We start from the raw sequence: 20,998 nt of genomic DNA on the forward strand, positions 1-20,998 counted from the left end.
CGGATCGCGGTGGCGTATTCTTGACTCATCTCAACGCGTACGGACGCGGAGGAAAAAGAAAGTCTTCTCGGAAAGATCTCGGGATCTTCTAGGTCGGGAGACCACTGTAGCATAAACATCCCCAGACGACTGGAGGTGTATGCGCAGTTCGACCTGTAGACCCCGGATCGGAGAAGGGGGAAGCGGGCCAACCAGCTACGGAACCGGGCTCGGGCCTGGGTAGCGGTGGTAGAGCGGGAGCGAGCAGGGACGCGCGCACGCACGAGCAGATCGACGCCTCGACGCCGCGGAGCAGCACTGGGTGACGTACCAGTGCTGACGGGCGGAGGCGGTTCCGTGCTCGCTCGCGTGCTGCGCGTCCACTCCGGCTCGGCTCCGACTAAACGCGCGCGAGGAGCGAAGGTGACGTTTAGAATAAGCTGGGTGGACTGACCTTGGCGGTCGTTTGAGGACAAGCCCGTGCTTGTCCCCCTCCTGCCGCCGTCGGTCCGCTCCCTATTTAATATACAAAACAATCTATCATAACACTACAGTACCGAGGTACTGTAGTGGGCTACTGTAGTGCCGGTCGGCCAGCACTGTAATACTGTCAGCTATGTCGAGGCTGACAGTACACGTATTACTCGTGGTGCGTGTGCGCTTCGTTCGCGTGCTGTACACGTGTGCTTGTGTGTATGCGCGTGTCCCTTGTCCCCGTGGTGTACACGTGGACACGTGCGGTTGTACTGTAGAGCTCGACGCTCTACAGTAGCTGATCTAGTTCTTGATGTAATCTAATTTAAACCCCCAGGGGGGGTTATACTACACCCCTTTAAGTGCAACTAATCCATAGAGAGAACAGGAATCAGGGTGCAGCGGGAGCTGCCAGTAACCTGACTCGAAACACTAGAGAACGAACCAAGCACTTCTCGCAAAATCGCTTATCCTAGAGTGAAGGTGTGGCAAGGGCCATAAATTCTTGATAGTTGCGGAGATAATAGGTCGCAGATCAACGGTCATCCTAAAATTCGCTTTTGAATTGCACTTGCGGGCGAGAAGGGGAGCTGCGTGCCACTCGGCTATTATAGCCTGTAATACACTTTTCTACAAAAAGCCGATGTCGCGCAGGGCGTCGATGTACTCGTCCAGAATCTGTCGCTGCTCGAGAGGGTATTTCGATCCTTGATGCGAACAGGTCGCTTCTCTCATTCTATTCTTACCCTCATTGGTGGCACGTCAACTGGTGAGAAATTTCCGAGCCGCAGTCGAAAATCGACTTGTGCTGTTACAGATCTGCTGTCAGACATGTGTGACCCTCATCGTGAAGGCTAAATTTCTTTCCGTCCTGCACTAGACCATGGATTGCAGACGACAAATCTACTTCAGGATCATTGCCTAAGTCTACGAGACGTCGCTTACCTCCAAACAATCCACCTCCACGCAACCTTGGCTATGAAATGTGTTGCATAGAGCCCGATCACGCTGCTGGAGCATGCTATGTATGGAGGAAGGTTTGGGATTTGCGCACACGTTTTCTTTGCATTCTTTGTCCTTCAAAATTTCCAGTACGTCGACATCGCTTCCTAGTCGGTCGCAGGCAGCGGTCATGAGCTCTTGATTATACGAGCCCAGTTCCGCGAGTCCCTGTCGGCCGAGGTACACGTATTCCACCACCTCATCCAGGCTAACGACCCAATTCGCCCTGCGCAAAACTAGTCCTGGGGAATGACGTACACGGAGCATATAGTCTGCTTGTATCCATGTTTTGCACGTGATGGGCGTGGCTGTCGGGCTCGCGTTTCCAAATGTGTATGGACCCTTGAGGACGTTGATGCGAGTGCTTGGATTCGCGCGTTGAATGGCGGATAGGATGAATGGGACAATGACATTACCGTCCGCGCCTTGCCCGGCAAGAATGATAGTGTCAAAAGCACAATTACAGAACGTGCCGGAATACAGGGATGCGTTGCGTCCCAGATTCCCGTTGCTGGTCTCCCCTAAATTGCCGTCTTTCCCGTTTCTTCTGGAGGAAACATTATTGTTACCCTGACGAGCGTGTTTCTTGTCGTGATACCCAGTTTTCAACTTGCGGGCTTCGTCTTACGAAGTGTTCGAACAGCCGTTTTTGAAATGTGGACCACCGCACTTGGGTTTAGGGCAGTCTGGCAACTCCCGTGTCCGCCTGTTTCGCGCGCCATACTTACTTTTGCCCCCTTCGTGTCCTTGTATGTTCGCTCGGTATGGGAAGCGGACTTGTCCATCGGATTACGGTTCATGCTACTTCCTTTTCATTTCCCTTTTTTATTCGGCGTTTGCTGAACCTGTTTGATAAATTCACCGTCAGAGTCGGACATGGGGACTCGAAGTGGTTTGAAGGAGTTGATGCAATCGTTCGATTATGCCTCTTTCGCGATCTCCCTCAAAAATGCATTGAAAATCATCCTGAAGGCCTTGTCCCGATTAAATGTACCGTGCTCAGAATCTGGTTCTTGAATTTGTGATCTGACACACGTTTCAGGAGGAGTTCTACGGCGATCTCCGGCATTTTCGTAATGAGTTCGGAATACCCGCAATCCTCGAGCGTGTGGTGTAATTCCAGGAAAGCTTCTACACTTGCATTTCGAGATTGTCGGATGCCACCTTCTTCTCAGGTCCGAGAGGTTTGATCTCACGGTCGATCCTCCCGAGTTCGTGGTCATCTGGTCTGACGCGGAATTTCTAGTCGCCGCATTTTTAAGCTGTTCCTTGGTGATTTCTCCAATAGTGGAAGAAGTAACCCCAACCTTCGAGAACGAAAGACGAGGACTTTTTTTCGAGATAGAATCGCGATATTTACAAAATGAATATTAGCTAAATGAATATTAGCTGTGGTGTCAGAACGTTTCTCTATGACACGACGAATTTAAATATTGCGCTTATGTTCCAAGTGAACGAATTAATCATTCTTGATACCATTAAGGCCCGGTAACTAGATAGTTTCAACTACAGTTTCACGGATGATCTCAAAATGCCTCTCGTACACTTCCTTTCCAGCGTTTTCGGTTTGAATGATCATGTTATTTGTTTTGCCTCTAAATCAAACAGTATCACTTACTTCAGAAGAACAGTAATTAATGTAGAAATTTACTCTCGGCATGATCTAGAAACTGTAAAGTTAGGTACAAGGGGGTCACCCTCATTCTTGAACAGACCCCCAAGGATTAAAGAAAAGGCAAAAATTGCGCAGTTCAGTGCAATAAATATTTACATTGCTGGCATGTGGTTCTGGGGACTGTTTCGATAGCAACATGCGAGTACAGCCACACGGCAAATGCAAACTGAAGAAAATGGCGCGCGTTTTCAAATCGCCAGCCTCCCAAAATCCCCAAAATGTTCAAATGAGGCTATTTCCATGCAAATTGAGGTCCTGCGTGTAGCATAAACTCCCCCCAACGGTGGGAGATGTATGCTTAATTCGGTGAAGATCCGATTAGTCCAGGAGACGGGGGAAGCGGCGGCCAGCTAACGATACCGAGTAGCAGTAGCCGATCCAATCGTAATCTCATCCAAAGTAAATCCCCCAGGGGGGGTTAAACTACACTGCGACCTGAAAAGGCTCGAGAATCCAACTCATGCCAGCGCCATATGCGCAAAATGGAGAGAGAAAAATGTTTGTCGAAGAATGGAAAGTGCTTTGAAACGGCGCTGATTGCAGTTGACACAAGAATGGACCGTCGATGTGCCGCATTGATAGCTCGCTTGCCGCTTTCGATATTTCAATATCTTCCCATGCACAAAGATGATGGCAAGAAACCGCGCACAGAACTCACTGCGGAGGAGGAGGAGACAATAGTTTCTGCAATAAGTCGTTATAGGTCTAAAGGATTCCCGTCAAGAAACGATGATATTGGTGACGTGTCATAAGTTTAATGTCCTCATTGCCCAAGGCCAGAGAAGAAAATATTCCGTTCATCAATAACCACCCAAGAAAAAAAGTTATTATACAACTTCCGTCAGCGACACAAAGATCGCACTCGATCTAAACGCTGTTCGAACGAGGAATATATTCGCTGGAGGTTCTGTAGTGCAGATGTTCTCACTACTCATTTTGCTACCGTTCACAGAATCATCGCCGATAACGCCATCGACTGCTATCATATCGCAAACTTAGGCGAAACTGGAGTTTCTTCTAACATCTTTGTTAAAGACTGTGTCGGTTCCACCCACAAAAAAGCATATGTCACCCGTGCTTCAGCATCGCAAAAGCGCCACCACAGTTTCGTAATATTGAACGCGTCACACTAATGCCCGTTGTTTCTGCTAGCGGCTGTGTGAGAACAGCGCTGCTCGTTGTCTAGGGAAAAGGCCACAGATATCGTGTTACCCGGGAACAGAAGTTCGGCTCCTCAGTTGAAACTCTCCCTGACTGCCTGCCGAATGGCAGTGTCATTACTTGTCGTGAAGATATGGCGGGTGTTGATTCCCAAACATTTTCGAGTGGGCAAAATGGTTTATTAGGGGCAACGCACACAAACTCTCGCAAAGCAAAATACTGCTGCTTTCAGAAGGCTATCGCAGACATGTGCCGTACAAGACCTTGCAGATGCTAAGTGATGCAAATGTTATCGTTTACGCTTTGCCCTCCCACACCAGTGGCGTAACACAGCCACTAGACCTTTCAGTTTTTAGTGTTTTGAAAGCTAAGATGAGAGATCTCGTCGACGGATTCAGCGATACATCGAGGGACAAAATTTATGATCATTATGATTTTTGAAGCCACTTCGTCATGCATACGAGCAGTCATTCACGAGAAGCACAGTAGCATCAGGTCTTGCAAAAACCGGTGCATATCCTCCCAATTTGGCACATACCTCTAGCGTTCTACTTCCACTGTCGTTTGCACAGCCGGAGAAACTAATAACAGCAGAGGAAATGGAAGGGATATTGGAGTTTAAGAGGGAACAGCTGCAAAGAAAGTTGAGCATACAGTCCGCGGTGCTGCGTAACGAGTTTTAGAGACATCTGTGGGGCTGTGTTCAATATCCAGGTCTGTACTGGAAGTGGGGAGGAAAAAGGATCTTGCTGATATGGCGCGGAAAGTTGCAATTGATCGTAAGCAGGCGGAAAAGGCGGAGCGAGAGGCTGTTGAATATGAAAAGTCAAGCAAAGCCGGCTACAACTGGAGAGGATTGCATTGGCATTCCGTGTACGTGAGTACGGGGTGGGCAATACAATACCTCGTGGGATGAAAGAGCGAAAGCAACACGCGAAACGTTTTTTCGTTGCGGAGATGAGGCTTCGCCTTAACTTAACCGGCAGGAGCAGTGGATCAGAGGCACGGCGCGTCGAAGTTAACGGGCTGGCAATGGAGGCGGCAGCGGACATATAGACTGGCGAGTCCAGGCATGCGGGTCGGGCGGGGTGGATGCGCGCATGCGCACGATCGGGAAGCAGGGCGGCGAAACGCAGAGCGCCATGGTGCTTGCGCTGCGTGTTGCGCGTGGTGCTTGCGCCGTGGGTCGGGCATGAGGCTTGCCGCACGGGTCGCGCGTGGTGTTTTCGCTGCAGGTCGCGTGTAGTTTGAATGGGAAGCGTTTGCGGGCGGTCAAGTTAAATTTTCAAGTAAAAATTGCAATGTGAATTTGCATCGTCCTATAAAATTTGAGTTCAAGATAGGGGGTCTCAGCAGCAAATGTCGACCACCAACACCGATGCGCTTCGCTTATCAGTTTCTTCTTCGTGTATGTGATTCAGCCTTTTTATTGGCCAGCGCGATGGCCTATGAGGTACGCCGTGGTGCAGGAACGGTCAAAAATGGGGTTCTGGAGGCTGTTATCAGAGTCGCATTCAGGAGAATACGTCCCAATAATGGCCCTGGGCACCAGAGTCTGTGACCCAGAGCCATACAACTTTGGTCCCACTACCAGGGCTCATGGCTCCGTAAAATCCTGGTTGACAATTGATTTTTCTGATATTCGCCTCAAACGCCACTCCCATTGGTCCCGGTGGTGGACCTTGTTGGATCCTGCAAGCAAGGCCTCAATGATGTAATATTTCCATCCACCCTCGATCGGAGCTGTAATGCGGTCCGGCATCTTTGAAAAGGTTGATGAATGTTTCTGAAGTTTCAAAGGTTCCCAAGGTGCTGCCGAAAGTTTGAGCAACTTTTTCTGCGTAACTCAGAAACATTCTGGAGACGTGCACCCTCGCATTACACTACCAGTCTCCTCCATCAATAGCTGTCCGTTTATTGGGGGCGGTCATATTCTACGAGTAAATCATGTAGGAGAATGTCTGGACACATGAATCGGGTGCGTACTGTTGCCATAAGTGCGCACTGAAGACATGTAGTTTACTGACCATTCGATGCCAGTTTCGGAGTGAGGGACATAATGACGGGGCTACAGGTCGTTCGTTTATTTTCTGGAAGTGCGGAAAGAGTGGTTATGGTTGCGAAAAGTGCAAACAGAATACTTGCAGTACCTACATCCTGGAAAACAGTGTGCGAGTGTGGGACGTGAAGGTGGGACCACATTTCGGAGACGCAGTAAGACGCAGTAAGTGCACACATAACATGGTTGGATGGCAGTATGATGAGATGCAGACAACTGGGATATGGCGTCTGATTCCTGAGCGAAAACGTGCTGGAGTAAGACGTGGAGAGAAAGACTAAACTTCTGAGAAGAGATTTATTTAACCACTCTCTTTGACTTCACGGGTAACATAATAGGATCGGTGCGCATAGCGCGCAAGGAGCTCACTTGTCTCTGCCGTGTAATCAACATTTGTGTGTATGTGATTGCATGTCTGTGATTGTCTGTGCGTGTCTGTGTGTATGGATACTGCCCGCTGCTCCTCGTCTTGGCCACAAGCAATCACCCATCAGAGTCCCTCGGTCATACAGCACTCCTCCGACACCCCACAGGTGCCGCTAAATTCTCCTTCTACACCTTCAATCTCTTCCCCTTGGCCTTTTTGATCTTTGCCGTCCATGTTTCTAAAAGAGATCCACAATCCATCCAATGTCGTCACTTTTACTCCACGCAGTTCTTTCCTGCCTCTTGACCCCCGCCGGCATCCAGTTACCTCTATTCCCCCTCTATACCCACCACTTCGAATCTCCACCACTTCGTTAATCACATTCTTCCTTGCTTTGCTCATATCGTTTTCCCTCTCTCTGCCCTCCCACCCACCATGCCGCGGCGGTCATCCCTCGCCGCCTCCGTTGAGCTAACTACCAAAGCCTTGGAAGGCCTCTGCCTCCTCCCCGCACTCCGACTGCGCTAGCTTCTCCAATTCTCTCCCACTCTTCTAACCCCTTTCGAAAAGCCGACTCCCCGCCCCTTCCCGTCTGCGCACATTCTCCTGCGCCGCCCGCTGCAGCATTCCGTCCTATTTCAATCGCTGTCCTCCACCCCGCCCGCCGCCACCCACCTGGGCTCGCATTCTGCCGCCGCTACCCTCTCGGACGCCAATTACACCACCAAACGACCCGTGCTTGCCGCGCAGCGGAACCTCTCAGCCCCACGTAGCCCGCTGCTTCGCCGCCGCCACCTACGCCCTTCTGCCTTCCGCCATCGAAGCCCGCCCGGTCCCATCCGCTTCTGCCTGACCCCGCCACCGCCATGGTGCTCGCCGTTTCTGACGACGTACAGGAAATTTTGAATTGCGTGATTTACTTATTGTAGAATGTGACCGCCCAATTTATTGGAGCAGGGCACTGTAATCTCCCAGGCTGCCGCTGGATTGGTGAGTCTTGTAAAGTTTGGTGTCCATCTGGACATGGACTGGACCGCCTGTAAATCTATGACATGGACATGCGTCTCAATTTCATGCTTCATCAGCACCGAGCGGTGCCGACACTGCACGTCCGCTTTCTCCTTCTGTTCTTCTGTTCCGCACTTCGATTTTGATCCAGCTCTTTCCACTCAGCCTCCCTCCCCTGCTTTGTCAACGCCAACTTGCAGTTGGTTATTCTCGAAGCTGCTCACCAGAGCGGTTCTTCGCTTTTTGCTCTCGACGTGCGCTCTTGCGACGTCGCATCCCCGTCGTGATCAGCTTCTCCGCCACTCCTTCTCCCTTCCGCTGTCCTCCCTTCGAACGCTTGTTGCTCCTTCAACCTGTCGAAGGAACTGCAACCACCCGCGTGCCCTCTCTCGCTGCTACAACACCATCCGATGTCCACACCACTTCGCCAACGTACTTCTCAGTCCATCTTGTCAAGTACAGAAGTAGATTATGAAACTGCCCGGCGGGCTCCTCAAGAGGCATGGGACCATATATACGAAATGAGCCCCTCAGAACGCGAGCGGCACTTCGGTGGAACGGACAGGGCATGGCGTCAGAAGATGGACATGGGCCGTTCAATCTGCAAGCTGTTCGTTGAATGGACAAGGCGCGGCCCATATCACGATGTCGTGCCGAGGAGTACCAGCGCGGAGGGAGCAGAGAGTGTTCACAAGTTTGATGCTAGCTCAATCACAAGTGGCGTTGTGGTACTGCGGACCATGGAACAACGGGCACAGGCAGCGTTCCGGGCATATAAAGACACGTTCCCAACTTCAATATGGCACTGTTGTCGCCGTTTTTGCTTTACATGTATTGCTATCGATCCTGAGAAACTGTTTCTTCTCGAAGAGCTGAGGCTGATTCATCAAATTGCAGAGCGGATGCATGCGAATATCCAGAACACTTCCGGCTTGGTTGAGACGAGGCGCAAAGGAATCGGAGGTTCTTATGTGGGGTTCGTTGCTCTTTCTCGGGAACAGAGAGAAATCGATGCAGACGCAAACGCAACGGGTCAAAAGCGTTCACTGCGCAAGTTTGCCGACTTTGTCGTCAGGGTACTGCCATTCTTGTACGGACTAGAGAACGCGCCGAGCGGTACGAAATGCCCGCCCGAAAAACTATGCACAGAGGCAATCTGTTGTCTACTCGGTGTCTCGCGCAAATTTCTCTACGGCAGAAAGAAGACCACGTATTTCGGAGAGTTGTCTACTGTACCCAGCGAGCAAGAGCTGTTCTGTATCGTCGACACAGCCGGTATTCGATTGAGGCAGCACCGAAGAGTGGGAGATCGTCTAGGGTACCCGGTGATCGATGACCTGCCGACGTTCGATTGCGGTTGTAGCGAGCCCTGTCTGCAGGATTTGAACATAGTATTTCTGACAAACGAGTACAACTCATTCTCACGTTGTGCGAGGGAGTTGAATCCGCGGCGAAACGAAAATCGGCACCTTCTCAACGTCATGTTTTGCGCCCTCAGCAACTCGCCAACCAAAGTTTGTGACTCAGCCCTCTCAGCCCTCTACACTATCTCAAAGGAACATGTGTCCGACGTTCGTATTGCGCTCCAGGCTATGTGCAATGACCCTTCAGTTGAGCATCGTGCGTTTATTGAGGGAGGTGTCGAAGGGTACAGGAAGCACGGCGGGCATCCCATGAACAGATACCCTGACAAAATCCGCGAAAAAGTCGAGAACCATCTGGATATGGTCTTGCGCGCCGATCCTGCGGGCTCAAATCGTCTCAACATCTGCAGAGTTTATTCGCCAGAAATCAATACCAAGGAGAAACTCCGAAAAGTGTTAGCGAAGGCTCTTGATGACGATGAAGACGTTGAGGGCCAGCTGTCTCAGTCGACATTGCAACGAATGGTAGACAAGTACCTGGAGGTACGCAAGTGCGCCATTGAGTTTAACCAAAGCGACCACAACGCTTGTCCAAACTGTAAGACGTTGAAATATGCGGTCCTTCACTTTCATTTCGAATCTAAGCAACTGGAGCAGAGCTACAAAGAGCAGTTCTGCAGTCTCCAGAGGCCTTTTCAGGAGGATTTGCAAGAAAGTTCGGACAGATTTATTTGTAATATTGAAACAAAACATTTCCAAGAGAGAGAGGTGTTACGAATGTTTGTTGAGCACAACGAAAGAGACGCCATGATCCGGGCCGCTGTGAAGGAATGGAGCGACTTTTTTCGAGACACTGAAAATAGTTACCGAAGATTAAATGTATGCGGAGATGGCTGGACTTCACTGCAGAACCATGCCGTCGTCACGCATCAGGACGATATGACAAAAGTTGATCTTCCCCACTTTGTGGTCAATGCGTCTGCAGATATCACAAGATGGCGCTTCGATGTGAACGCGCATGTGAGCGCAGTGACCAAGGACGCCGTGATATTTTCCCATGAACAAGGGACCGGGTCGAAAAATGCCTCTGCGATAATTGAAATGATTCTGATCGACCACCTCGTCCGGTGTAAGGGCGAGTCAATTAAGATCGTTGTGTCGGATAACGCATCAGTTGGAAAGAACTGGCTCAGTAGTATTGTCCTTCCGCAATATATGGTAGATCAGGGCCTTGCTGATATTGTAATCGTCGTGTTTCTCGAGAACAATCATGGCAAGTGGTTGGTAGACATGCTTTTCGGCCAATGGCAGACTCGTCGAAGAAGGAGCACTCTGCTGAGCGTTGACGATCTTCTCTCTGAGTTCGAGGCAGTGCGTTGCCGAGGTGGGAAGGTTCACGGATTTGCCGCCAACCCATTAAGCAGCATCGATTTCGCTGCTGTCTTTGCGTCTTTGGGGTATCAGATTAAGCCGCCAAAGGACTTCGGTTTCGTTAAGAGGAACATTCACTTCGCGACAGCATGTCGTCAAAGCGCAAAGCGAAGACTGTCTGATGAGGTGAGAAAACGACTCGGTCCTGCTCTACCAGATGCGGACGGAATGGTCAGGATATCCTCGTCACCGCCATCCCATCGTCCTATAATGGAGCTGCCTTATGAGGAACGTTACGTTGAAGTCCCTGCTGCGTGCCTTTCAGATTCCCGCCGTGCAAGTACTGCACAAAGTCTGCGAAATTTGGAGGGACTTCATCAAGGGCCCATACCGATGGTCGCAGTTGCACTTGACCAGCCGTTGGCATCGAGCGGGAACGGTGTGGTGTCTCAGAGGACGGCCAATCACGTGGGGTTCAACGGCCTTTCATTTCGAAGCGCAAATGGGTATCCCGAGCTGCGAAACAGCTCTTCCGACATTGTCCAACGAGCGTGGCCAGAGGGATTGAGACAACCGTACAGCATATTAGAATCTGGAGAGCCAGTGTATGGGGTGGAAAGCGTGAAGTGCGCTCCGGAGAACTGGATCCTGCGCCGACCCGTCAGTCACTTTGGGAATGACCGAGATCGGAAAGCGCGTTACCCGCCACGGAACCTTCTCAACGCCAAGTTTGGTCGGGGTCCTAGGGCAAAAGACACCTGGTCTCCGACGAGCACGTATGAAGAGCCCCCATTTCCACTCATTGAACGGACCGCGGCTTACCAGGGAATGAAGAATCTTGCCATGAAAAGGGCGGACATATCGGAATCTGTCAACTTGCTCGACGCGCTTCGAGAAGTGTTCGAGTCCATGGGCGACAGGGACGGGGTTTCTGACCCATGGCTGCAACGAAGGGCGACCATGCCAGATAGGGCGGCTGTAGAGGCATACAGAAGTGAATTGTACACCTTCAACATGCGCTGGAGGGGGAACCGTCCGCACCAAAGACGGTGCGCCAAGTCTTCAAACAGGATGAAGAAATTAGGAGGCGGGTTACGCAAGTACTACAGGAGCGTGGTCAGATGTCGTCCAACAAGACATTGAGGACGGGTGTCCTTTCGCAGCTTTTCGAAGAGTGCTCGAACAAGCCAGGTGGACTAGATCGTTACCTTCATTTGGTAGAGAAGGACCACGAGAGGTACGCGTGCGAGTTTCAGGCTTTCAAGGAGATCATAAATCGCTTCGATCGCGACAATGGCCTACTACCCCGGATACCGTCTGATAATGTAAACCAAGGATACTAGAAGTTTGATGCTCTGTCCATTGCAAGAAAGAGAGGCGAGAGCGAGCGCGTGGATTCCAAAGCTATTGCAAGCTCTCCCGGCGAAAGGCCTTCTCGTAGAAAGATTGAAGAAAATGGTCTTCCTGGCTCATGCTCACGTGAAAGCTATCCCGGGGGTATGCTGCATCCCTAATCTAGGGATCTATGCACAACAGGGCTCTGTCTCGAGACGTCTTTTGCCACAGGGGCCACTCTCTAGTACCGGTTCCAGCATTGCGGTTGCAGTGGTCAAGACGGGCACAGCAGTCGACGCGAAAGGGCGCCCGTGCGTTGGTGGTAGTCCGCGCGGCTGCGCCGGTCTGGCTGCTCCTGCTGACGCGCGAGGCGGGCGCTCGGAGCCGGGCGGGTTGTCAGAAGACAGGCCCCTAACAGTCGTTGTCGAAGACGAAGAAGGAGGGGCAGACCGGGTTGGTGACGGTGCGGTTGAGGCAAGAGTTGCCGGAGCCCAAGAAATAGCTCTGGTCGTACTCTGGGCGCACGTCGCGCCACGGCTTCGACCGAGCCCTGAGACGGGCGCCTGGCGTGGTGCGGCGAGCAGAGCACCCACCGCGCGGACTGCGGGTGCTACGTCTCTGACATGGTGGATCGGTGGGAGGAGGGTAGAGATCGGGGCACTGATATGCGGAATGGATGGGGACTGGGCATCGTTGCAGTACACTTGGAGGCATATCTGGCGAGGTCCTGAATAAGAGTTTGGCGTTTAGGGACCGACTGCATTTCAAGAGTGCCTTCAGTGAGAGGCTCACCTTGGCCTTGTCAAGGGCAAGCCGTTTATGGCTCAGATGAGGATCGCCTTCCAGATGCCGAGCTGCCTCTACTTGGTCACCAATTTTTACGAGGGCGGTGACCAGTTTTCCTTCGTTTGCTCCAACCACGAGAATGTGACAGAGAGCCAGGCGACCAGTATTATCTCCGAGGCGGTCGTTTCCCTGCAGAGCATGCACGAAATGGGCATTGTGTGTTGTGACTCTTTATTTCAATTCTGGTCGGGATCCACCCAACGCATTTCTTCGTACGACTTTAGGCCATATAAACTACGAACCGTTGCTATCTGATCGCTGGTACGCTTCAGACTCCTCTCTATTTCTGAATGATCATGCCCTGCATTCGTGTTGAAAGCTTTCGCGTGTGCATAGGCCATAATATTCTTGACCAAAAGTGGAGCAACCACTTGCCCATTTTTGTATTTCTCTCTAAATGCCCCAACGACAAACTGGAACTTCGAATCGAGGCGCTCGTCGAATAGCATACAGAGCACCAGGAAGACGTCATCACAGTATGACAGCTCCAAGTAGTGCATCATAAACCGTAGCATGTCGTCATTTGGTCCTCCAAGTAGCGAATTGTGAGATAATGACTCTGACTGAAGAGTGGTACCTGTACTTGTGCTGGCGACCTCCAATGCACCGCTACTCGTCAGAGCCCCATCGCCACTTTCTCGAATATGAATCGGAGGATCCCTAGACCCTTCTATACCTACATAATTTACAGCGCTGCTTCCGTTGGCAAGCGGTTCCACATGCTTACCGTTCTCACCTTCGACACCTTGGCGCTGCAATGCCCCGCCGACATTTTGCGTACGCACGACTACGTGTGCACGTTCCGACGATCCCGTCAACAGCTGCTGACTACTTTCCAATGGAAAACCAACGTAGCCTGCCTCCTTGTTCGACAGATATTTGTACTTTTTAATTGCTTCGACACAGACTGAGAGCGACTCCTGCAATGAAAATGAGAGCACGCCAAGGCCACTCAACCGCTTCAGCCACTCGATGAGGGGATTCATCTCCGAGGTTGTCCGCGTCAAACAGGGAAATCTTCTGTAGCGGTAGACTTTCACTCGGGATTTGCATGCATCCGGAGTCGCCGCATCACACGTGCAAATTCTTACAAGTTGAGTGGGATTTCCGAGAAGTCCTTGGATTTCGTAGGTTTTCTGGAGGGTCGTAGAGCGGTCATTTCTACCAAGCAAGTACTTGTCCTTAATTATGTTTTCAAAAACCTCCACAAATGGACCACTGCGCGACGAGAAAGGAATGAAATCGCGTTGCTCTCCCGGAACGAAAAAAACTCCCACGTAACCTGAAAAGTACTTCTCTTGCGCGTTTCGGCGTTGCGCGCGATATCGGCGGTTTCTGGCAAGACGATGCGACGCTCGCGGATCTCGGCGCGTGGCATCAATTTTGGATGCCCTGAAGCGTCCGTCGGCTCCACGCGGTTTGTTTCTGCGCGTAGATGTGAACGCATGTGCAGAATCAGGTCGCAAATGTGATGAATCCATTGGGCTTCTAGAAGCCTATGCCGGTATCAGGGTGAGAAAAAGGAGAGGATGCGACTGGCTTAACTGCATCAGTAGGACTGGAACACCAGAGGATTGATATTTGAATAATGGCAAGTGGTTCGGGAATGGCAAAGCTAGATACACAATTGAATCGAGAGAGCTGCTTTAAGTCTGCGTATCAATGCGTGACGGATTGCACAGAAAAAAACATGTGCGGCCATACGTTTGACTTTTTAAATGACTCGAGAGAGGTTAAACTTCGCCAGATCTATGTAAAAAATGGAGGCTACGGCATGATTTGAAATAGAGGCATACTCTCTAGAAGGGCACTGAGGGTGCCGGTACGTGTGAATTTACTGCGTATCGACACAGCAGGAATGATTTTGCACAGAACATTTGCACCCTGAATTTTAATTGGCTGTGTCGGTAGAGTTAGAGGGCACGTGGAGCTACAGTCTCAGGGTTTGTTTTCGTCGCGTGCGGCAAAAAGATAACTTTATTTAGTCGTCTCAGAACCGTCTTACAGCGTATGCAGCGACCCCTACCAAAAACCCCGGGGAATTAACGACAGCAATGCACGTCGCGACAACCCTCTCAGTCCAAGTGGACCCCCTCAATTGGAAACCCGTCAAGAGCCATTTGGTGCGGGAGCGCGAATTCTTGTGGTACTTATACCTGCAATTGGTGGAAATTTTATTGGCAATTTTAGATTTGGCTAATAATACTGAGCAAAATCAAAGAATTGTGCATTGCTGGCATCTCCAAATATGTGCTCAAGACTCAAAAATGATTACTGTGGTACAGTCGGTAATTGTCGGAAGTGTACACCATATTATCTGAGTTCGATTCCTACAATAGCCGGGCAGCTGTTGAGAAGGGGTGTCAGGGAAGGCGGGGAGACAGTCAAAGAGACGCAGGGATGGAACGAGGAGGAGCGGGAAGCTAGTGAGAGTGCGCAGCGTTAATGTCCGGAGGATGGCGGACAGGGCGGGATAATACGCAAGTGGGTGCAATAATTGAAAGAGAGCACTGGGTCAGGTCAGAGGCCGGCGTAGGGGGTGGGGTCTGGGAGTGGTTGGTTGTGGGGACTGTGTGTTGGGATTGTGTATTATGTTTATGCGTGCGAGAGTATCAGCAAAGCCCTAACGAGACCGCTGTTTCCACTGTACCAGCTCCAAACGATTCTATACCACCTAACTGTTTGTTTGTGTACTTGGATGCGCTTCCAGTGAATTGTCTTTGTCTTCCGGGGGAAAGAAAAGAGCCTCAACGTCCGTGCCCCACCACTACTTGTCTTCCAAATACGCCGCCGTTTCTGTGGGTGTTACCGGCCCATCCACTTCACTCAGATAATCCAAGAGAGACTCACGCGCTTTCGAAGTCCAGAATTGAAGGTCTTTGTGCTCGCACGAGCACAAAGACCTTCAATTCTGGACAGCTGGTGCGAGCACCAGATCATCACCTCGAGGACCTTTTCCATACGTAAGCAATTTGTAACCAGCTCGATTAGCTGTAATGATATCTTCCAACTGAGCCACTTTTCCACAAAACCGAAAAGAATCGGCAAACCATTGCTAAAATGTTTGCGGAAATTTTAGGCGAAACTATAAACGTCCGGGCAAGTTTTGGAAAGACGTGGTCACAAGCATAACTGGACTTACAGTGACAGGTATTTCCCGTAGCGATTCCATCATGCTTCGTCCACTGTTGGCAGTAGCGCACCAATGATATTTAAACGAATAACAATGCGCTACAACACGGCATACCAGGCGAGCTGAGTCATGGACGCAACACCAGGGGCAAAAATGAGACGGGGCCAGGGCCAGACGTCTCGGAGCGGATGACCGCGCAGGACCTATTCTCCTGATCGCGACTCTATCAGTTGCTTTTGTGTTTTATTCGAAAATGAGGGGCCCCTAGTAGTGTAGATGGGCTACAGGGAAACTATCAATATCAAATGGGAAATGAATCCATAGCAAAGGTTGGAAGGCACTGGTACCGTGTGGGGAGGTTGTCGAAGTTCTCTGCGTCTATGTAAGAAGGAACTTGTCAGAAAGCTATCGGTCGCGAGTGACGTACACTGTACGCTAAACGCAAAAGAGGGTATCGGACCACATTAAACGGACTGCATTTAAGTAGAATTCAGCTTTCAATCTATCGTGCATGTGCTACAGAAAAATGTTTAGTAGTGTTGTCTTAAGACATTCCATATGATACAGAACAGTAAAGGGCCTTTCATACTTCGTAGCACCACCGCAAGCACCGGTCACTGCATTCATGCGTCGTAGGAAGATCTTGTGAGACCTGAATAAGGGGATTGACCCCTCTGTAGCCAATGCCTCTTCAATACCTCCCTTCAAGTCCTCCACGTTCTCGTAATAATCCCCCAGCGCGTAGACGGTGCTAGCCATATCACACGAGACGTTCTCTATAACGATGATATCCGGAGACTTGGCAGGCCACGGAAGCGTAGTAATACAGAGTTTTGAGGGCCAAGGATTGGTAAAATTAGAGGTATGAATTGGAGCATTATCTTGCTAAGAGAGCTCCATTTGAGCCCCTCACCAAACAATTCACCAGCAAACGGTAGTAGTCCATCCCTTAGAACTTTGCAATCCTTAGAAGCATTCTGACGGCTATCCATAAATATTAACGGTTCCACTCCATATCGAACCTATTTTCTTTATGCGTAGCAGTAATTTGTGGTGCCGTTATCATCTTCTTATGTTTTTGAATAGGGTACAGCGCCTGGCTGTAACGGTTGAAGGAAAAGCACAGTATGCATGTATTTGTAATTGTAATTTGTATAAGCATACTGTTCGTGTCGTTCCAGAATGGACTGACCCCTCAACTCTCTAAAAGGATGGCATAGAATTACACTATAATTTCTTTGCCATATCTAGGAGACTTGTCAAAGAAGGAGTGCAGTATCCAGTAGTACCAAAGAGGATGGTCGGGGAGATTGAAAACGAAGAACATAGGCAGTTGTATGGAAATTAGTTCTAGACTGAAGTTATTGTTTCTTATAGTGTAGCATCTACTGTATTGTTCTAAGTAGCGACTAGGATCTCTATAAAAGGCGAGGACTTCGAACGACGAAAGCAAAAGGGGCAAGCACAACCACTCACTAACACTGAGAGCTACTCAACCTGCAACCCCAAGTGTGTCCAACTTAAGAACCACTTTGCAAAAACGATTCAACACAAGTAAGTCACTCTGCTCATTTTATTAACCCTGTGCACCACTAAACTAGTACATCCTGAACGCGCCTGTTTCCAATAATGAGTCTTCGCTCAGTTTGAATAGTTCTGGCACCATCTTGTCCCTGTAATGTCATACGGATCATACCCCGCTTTTGTGTTTCCAAGATTTTTCCGTTCCATTTCCACTTTTTAGGCCCTCTACGTTTAAACCTGGACGTCCAACTCCTTGATCGGCCCCCAAAGAGCGATTTACCCTATCTGAAATCCTTATAAATGACACAAATTCGCTGTGAAGAGCAAGAATTTGCCCCGTTCGAATTCGGTGATCGCTGGTCTTCGACGCAGTTCGAGCCTTGTTCAAGCTGGTGAAGCATGTGGAATAGTAGAAGGGAGCCACAGACCGTCTACTGCTATATTTTATTTGAGTTTTAACGCGTAGCCTTTCTGCTTTGGAGCGACAAAGCTACTGCACTATATGGAATTTTGCGTATTTATGCCAATTTCGCGCGGTTTCATAGAGGTTACTTATCAACTATAGCATTAAGATCTTCTAGCCATGACGGGCAGTTCTACACTGTTTCGCTGCTTCTGTGAGAAAGGTTTTTGTCTGCAAAGAGTCTAGGAAGTGACTTTTATGTTGCTGTCGATGGGTGTTTATTACTTATTGCAGTTTCGCGCACTGTACTACTCAGGATGGGCCCGACTCATCTGCCTATGATGTGCCACAAGCGAAGATCCACTGGTTATCAGATGCGCGAAAAATAAGAACACTTCTGCGCAAAGCAGTCGATCTCGGCACTGTAAACCTTGATGGCATGCGGGGTTCGGTCTTCTGACAAGTGGTAGCTGTACTAAGTTTATTTTCTCCGTGAACCCTCGGGACTTAGGGAGGGTCTTAACTTGCCCGAGTTTGCCCGGGTTTGCTTGCCCCGAGCCATGATTTGCACTACTATTGGCTACTGGGCGTTAATATATGATTTGAAACCAAGTACGACCCTACACTGCAAGCTCAAGTTATGTCAGTGTGTAATGACAAATGTCAATCATATATTGGCTACTTTTGTAAGTTTGTAACTTTCGAATTTGGACGCTGTGCTCCGGTGGACGCAGTGCTTGCCCCTTGCCGAAAACATCCTCAACTCCCCCTTTGCAAAAATCTATGCACCTGCCATCTCGCAAAGGCAACCCAACTCTACGAAGCACCTCTCTGCCGACTACTTTCCTGAAAATGGCTTCCACACCTCAATGCCACGTGCGCCGTTCTCCGCGCCTCTGGCGCATCTCCCTGACTCCCACCATTCGGAAGACAGGGGCCACCAACGCAAAGTCTCTCACTATTGCTTCCTCGTCTGCAGCGGACGTTTCTGACCAAATATTATCCCCCCCTCCATACGGTATGTACGACTGAATTCTTTGTCGTTAAAAAATCCTGATGGCTCTGGCAAAAGTCCATCCCCGTCCGAGATCTAAGGGCTTTGTGAATTTTCGGGGTCGAGGATAGTTTGACATAGCTTGGTGCAATGAAAGGAGGGAGAATAGAGCTGCGGTTGCGGTTAGTGCGGTCGTAGCAGTGATGATTCTATTGCCGTGCATTGCGTAGGAGTGATTAGATTGAGAAGAAAGGAGGGGAGGCGAACGGCGATACTGGGCAGTGGTTGTAGATCCGTTTTTTGACCAAACAGCGCCGGCGATAGATACGCTATCCCGCGGAGTAGTAAGGAGAGAAGTAGGGGGTGAGATCAATTATTTATCCCGGTGATCTGGGATCACCCGCAATGGCCACGTTCTGGGTCGGAAGCGAGCGACGCTGCAGCGTCTCGCGTCCATGTCGACGCGTCCCTGGGGCGAAGTTGTTTGACGCTGCAGCATGTCACGTCCCTGTCGATGCGTCCTCGGAGCGAATTTGTAGAACCCACAGTGTCCTCCCCGTTGCGTTCAGGCAATTTATGGCGCTGTATGCCTCTGTAAGTCAGCACCGTCGCTCTGGGACACCTGTCCACTACTAACGTAAGGAAAAGGACACCTGTCCACTACTAACGTAAGGGGAAGGCGTGTACTTACATTAATAAATTAATAAATGACCGGCAAACTCGGGCAAGCAAAGCAAACCCGGGCAAGTTAAGACCCTCCCTTATATCCTAAAGAAACTACGTGCTCCCAAGCTCCAGGGCAGTGTTCTCTACTGAATCAAACTAAAGACGGCTGACCGGTATTTTGACCGGTATTCCCCCTGCTGCTTGAGGGAGGAAGATGTGATGACACGTAATGCAGCTTCTGCACTTACAGTACCGGATCGTCGCTGATCGATGGGACTAAATCGGCTGGGGGATGTGTCACAAGTTGTATGCGTGTACACGTATAGAAGATCCCGCAATGCTACAGTACACACGATGCTATGGTAGGAATGAATTGGGGCACTGGCACATGTGCGCAGGGAAATGGCAATTTGCGGCCTGATTCGCAACGTACGCTACAGACCACCAGCGTTTCAATGGTATTCGCGACCGTTGACGATACCGACACGGCTTGTGTACACAAGCCGTGTCGGTTTAATTATAAGTTGCCACATGCGGTGGTAAGTTCTAGTGCAATAAACTGATAGATATAGGGGTACCGCAAAGAGAGAGAGAATAGAGAGGGCAGTAGCGACGCGCTGGCGATTTGTGCCTTCCAACTTTGCTCGTTGAGTAGTACCCTCCTTCCCCACTGCGACACGTCCAAGGATGTCTTCATGCATGGATCCTATAACTGCACACGTGCCACTCGGACTTCGGATTCGGGAAAGCGCCGAGTTGTGCCGGCTGCATGAATTCGGCAAAGACAACAACCTCGAGTGCACCGCGCAAAACGTGGAAAGCAACACTCCACATACACCTTTTCACTTTCATTCGTTACTACTGAAGGATACCGCACTCTCACACAGATTCAATCCTCATCATATTCCCTCTCTACAGACTTCGCCACTGACCGACATCCGGTCGGCGTCGGAGAGAATACCATAGATAAAAACTCTGAGATTAGCTTCAAAGCATCTTGCAGCTCTTAAAGCCCAGCAGCGGAATGGTCTTCTGCACCCCTCCCCCATCAAACCGTGTGCAAGAAACGGCTCGAAACAACCTCTTTTCTCACTCGCGCCCGGTTCCGTCCGGGCTCTCAATACCTCGTGCCACGCCCTCGCAATCTACTCCTCGCAAAACGTGAGCAGCGCATGCGCGTCAATATACGCCTCCTCCTTGAGCCTCCGCCTGCCCTGGAGCGACTCGGACATAATTTCCATGACTACCGCGACTTCCACGATCGTCGCCCCCGCCAGTCGCAGCAAGTTGCACGCCGCGGTCGCCGTACCGCCGGTCGCCAGCAGGTCGTCGACGAGCACCACGCGCGGGCTCGTCACGCGCGCGGTGTCGAACGAGTCCGACGCAACCTCCAGCGTGTCCTTCCCGTACTCCAGCTCGTAATCTTCTGACAGAATTGAGCTGGAACCCTCCGGACCCGGCGGGATCTTCCCCTTCTTTCGCACCATGATGAACCCGCAATTCAGCGCGTAGGCGACTGTCCGCGTCCGCGCGCGACCGAAAAAGAACCAGGAAACGGAATACTGTTAGTCGCAACTCGTTGCATGGAGCGCGTGCCCTCCGCCTAACGTGGGGGGGGGGGGGGGGGGGGGGGGGGG

General features: G+C 50.5%; 2 protein-coding genes; both read right to left on the reverse strand.

Moving 5' to 3' along the window:
* Window positions 1–12,206: 12,206 nt before the first annotated feature.
* Window positions 12,207–12,509, reverse strand: CHC_T00005157001 (hypothetical protein). The gene has a single exon (XM_005716963.1). It carries the CDS (start codon window positions 12,507–12,509, stop codon window positions 12,207–12,209), a length of 303 nt encoding a protein of 100 aa, XP_005717020.1.
* A 7,666-nt stretch (window positions 12,510–20,175) lies between these two features.
* Window positions 20,176–20,998, reverse strand: part of CHC_T00005158001 (hypothetical protein) — a 1,179-nt gene continuing 356 nt past the window's right edge. Inside the window, 2 exon segments of the mRNA XM_005716964.1 lie at window positions 20,176–20,506; window positions 20,507–20,877. Of these exon segments, the coding sequence (XP_005717021.1) occupies window positions 20,507–20,877 (371 nt within the window). The 3' untranslated portion in view covers window positions 20,176–20,506.

This window comes from Chondrus crispus, genomic scaffold, assembly GCF_000350225.1.
Source record: "Chondrus crispus Stackhouse genomic scaffold, scaffold_27, whole genome shotgun sequence".
In the NCBI taxonomy this organism is placed as follows: Eukaryota; Rhodophyta; class Florideophyceae; order Gigartinales; family Gigartinaceae; genus Chondrus; species Chondrus crispus.

Coding starts and splice junctions, on each gene's coding strand:
- CHC_T00005157001 (XM_005716963.1), bottom strand. CDS start 12,509: ATGCCTCCAAGTGTACTGCAACGATGCCCAGTCCCCATCCATTCCGCA.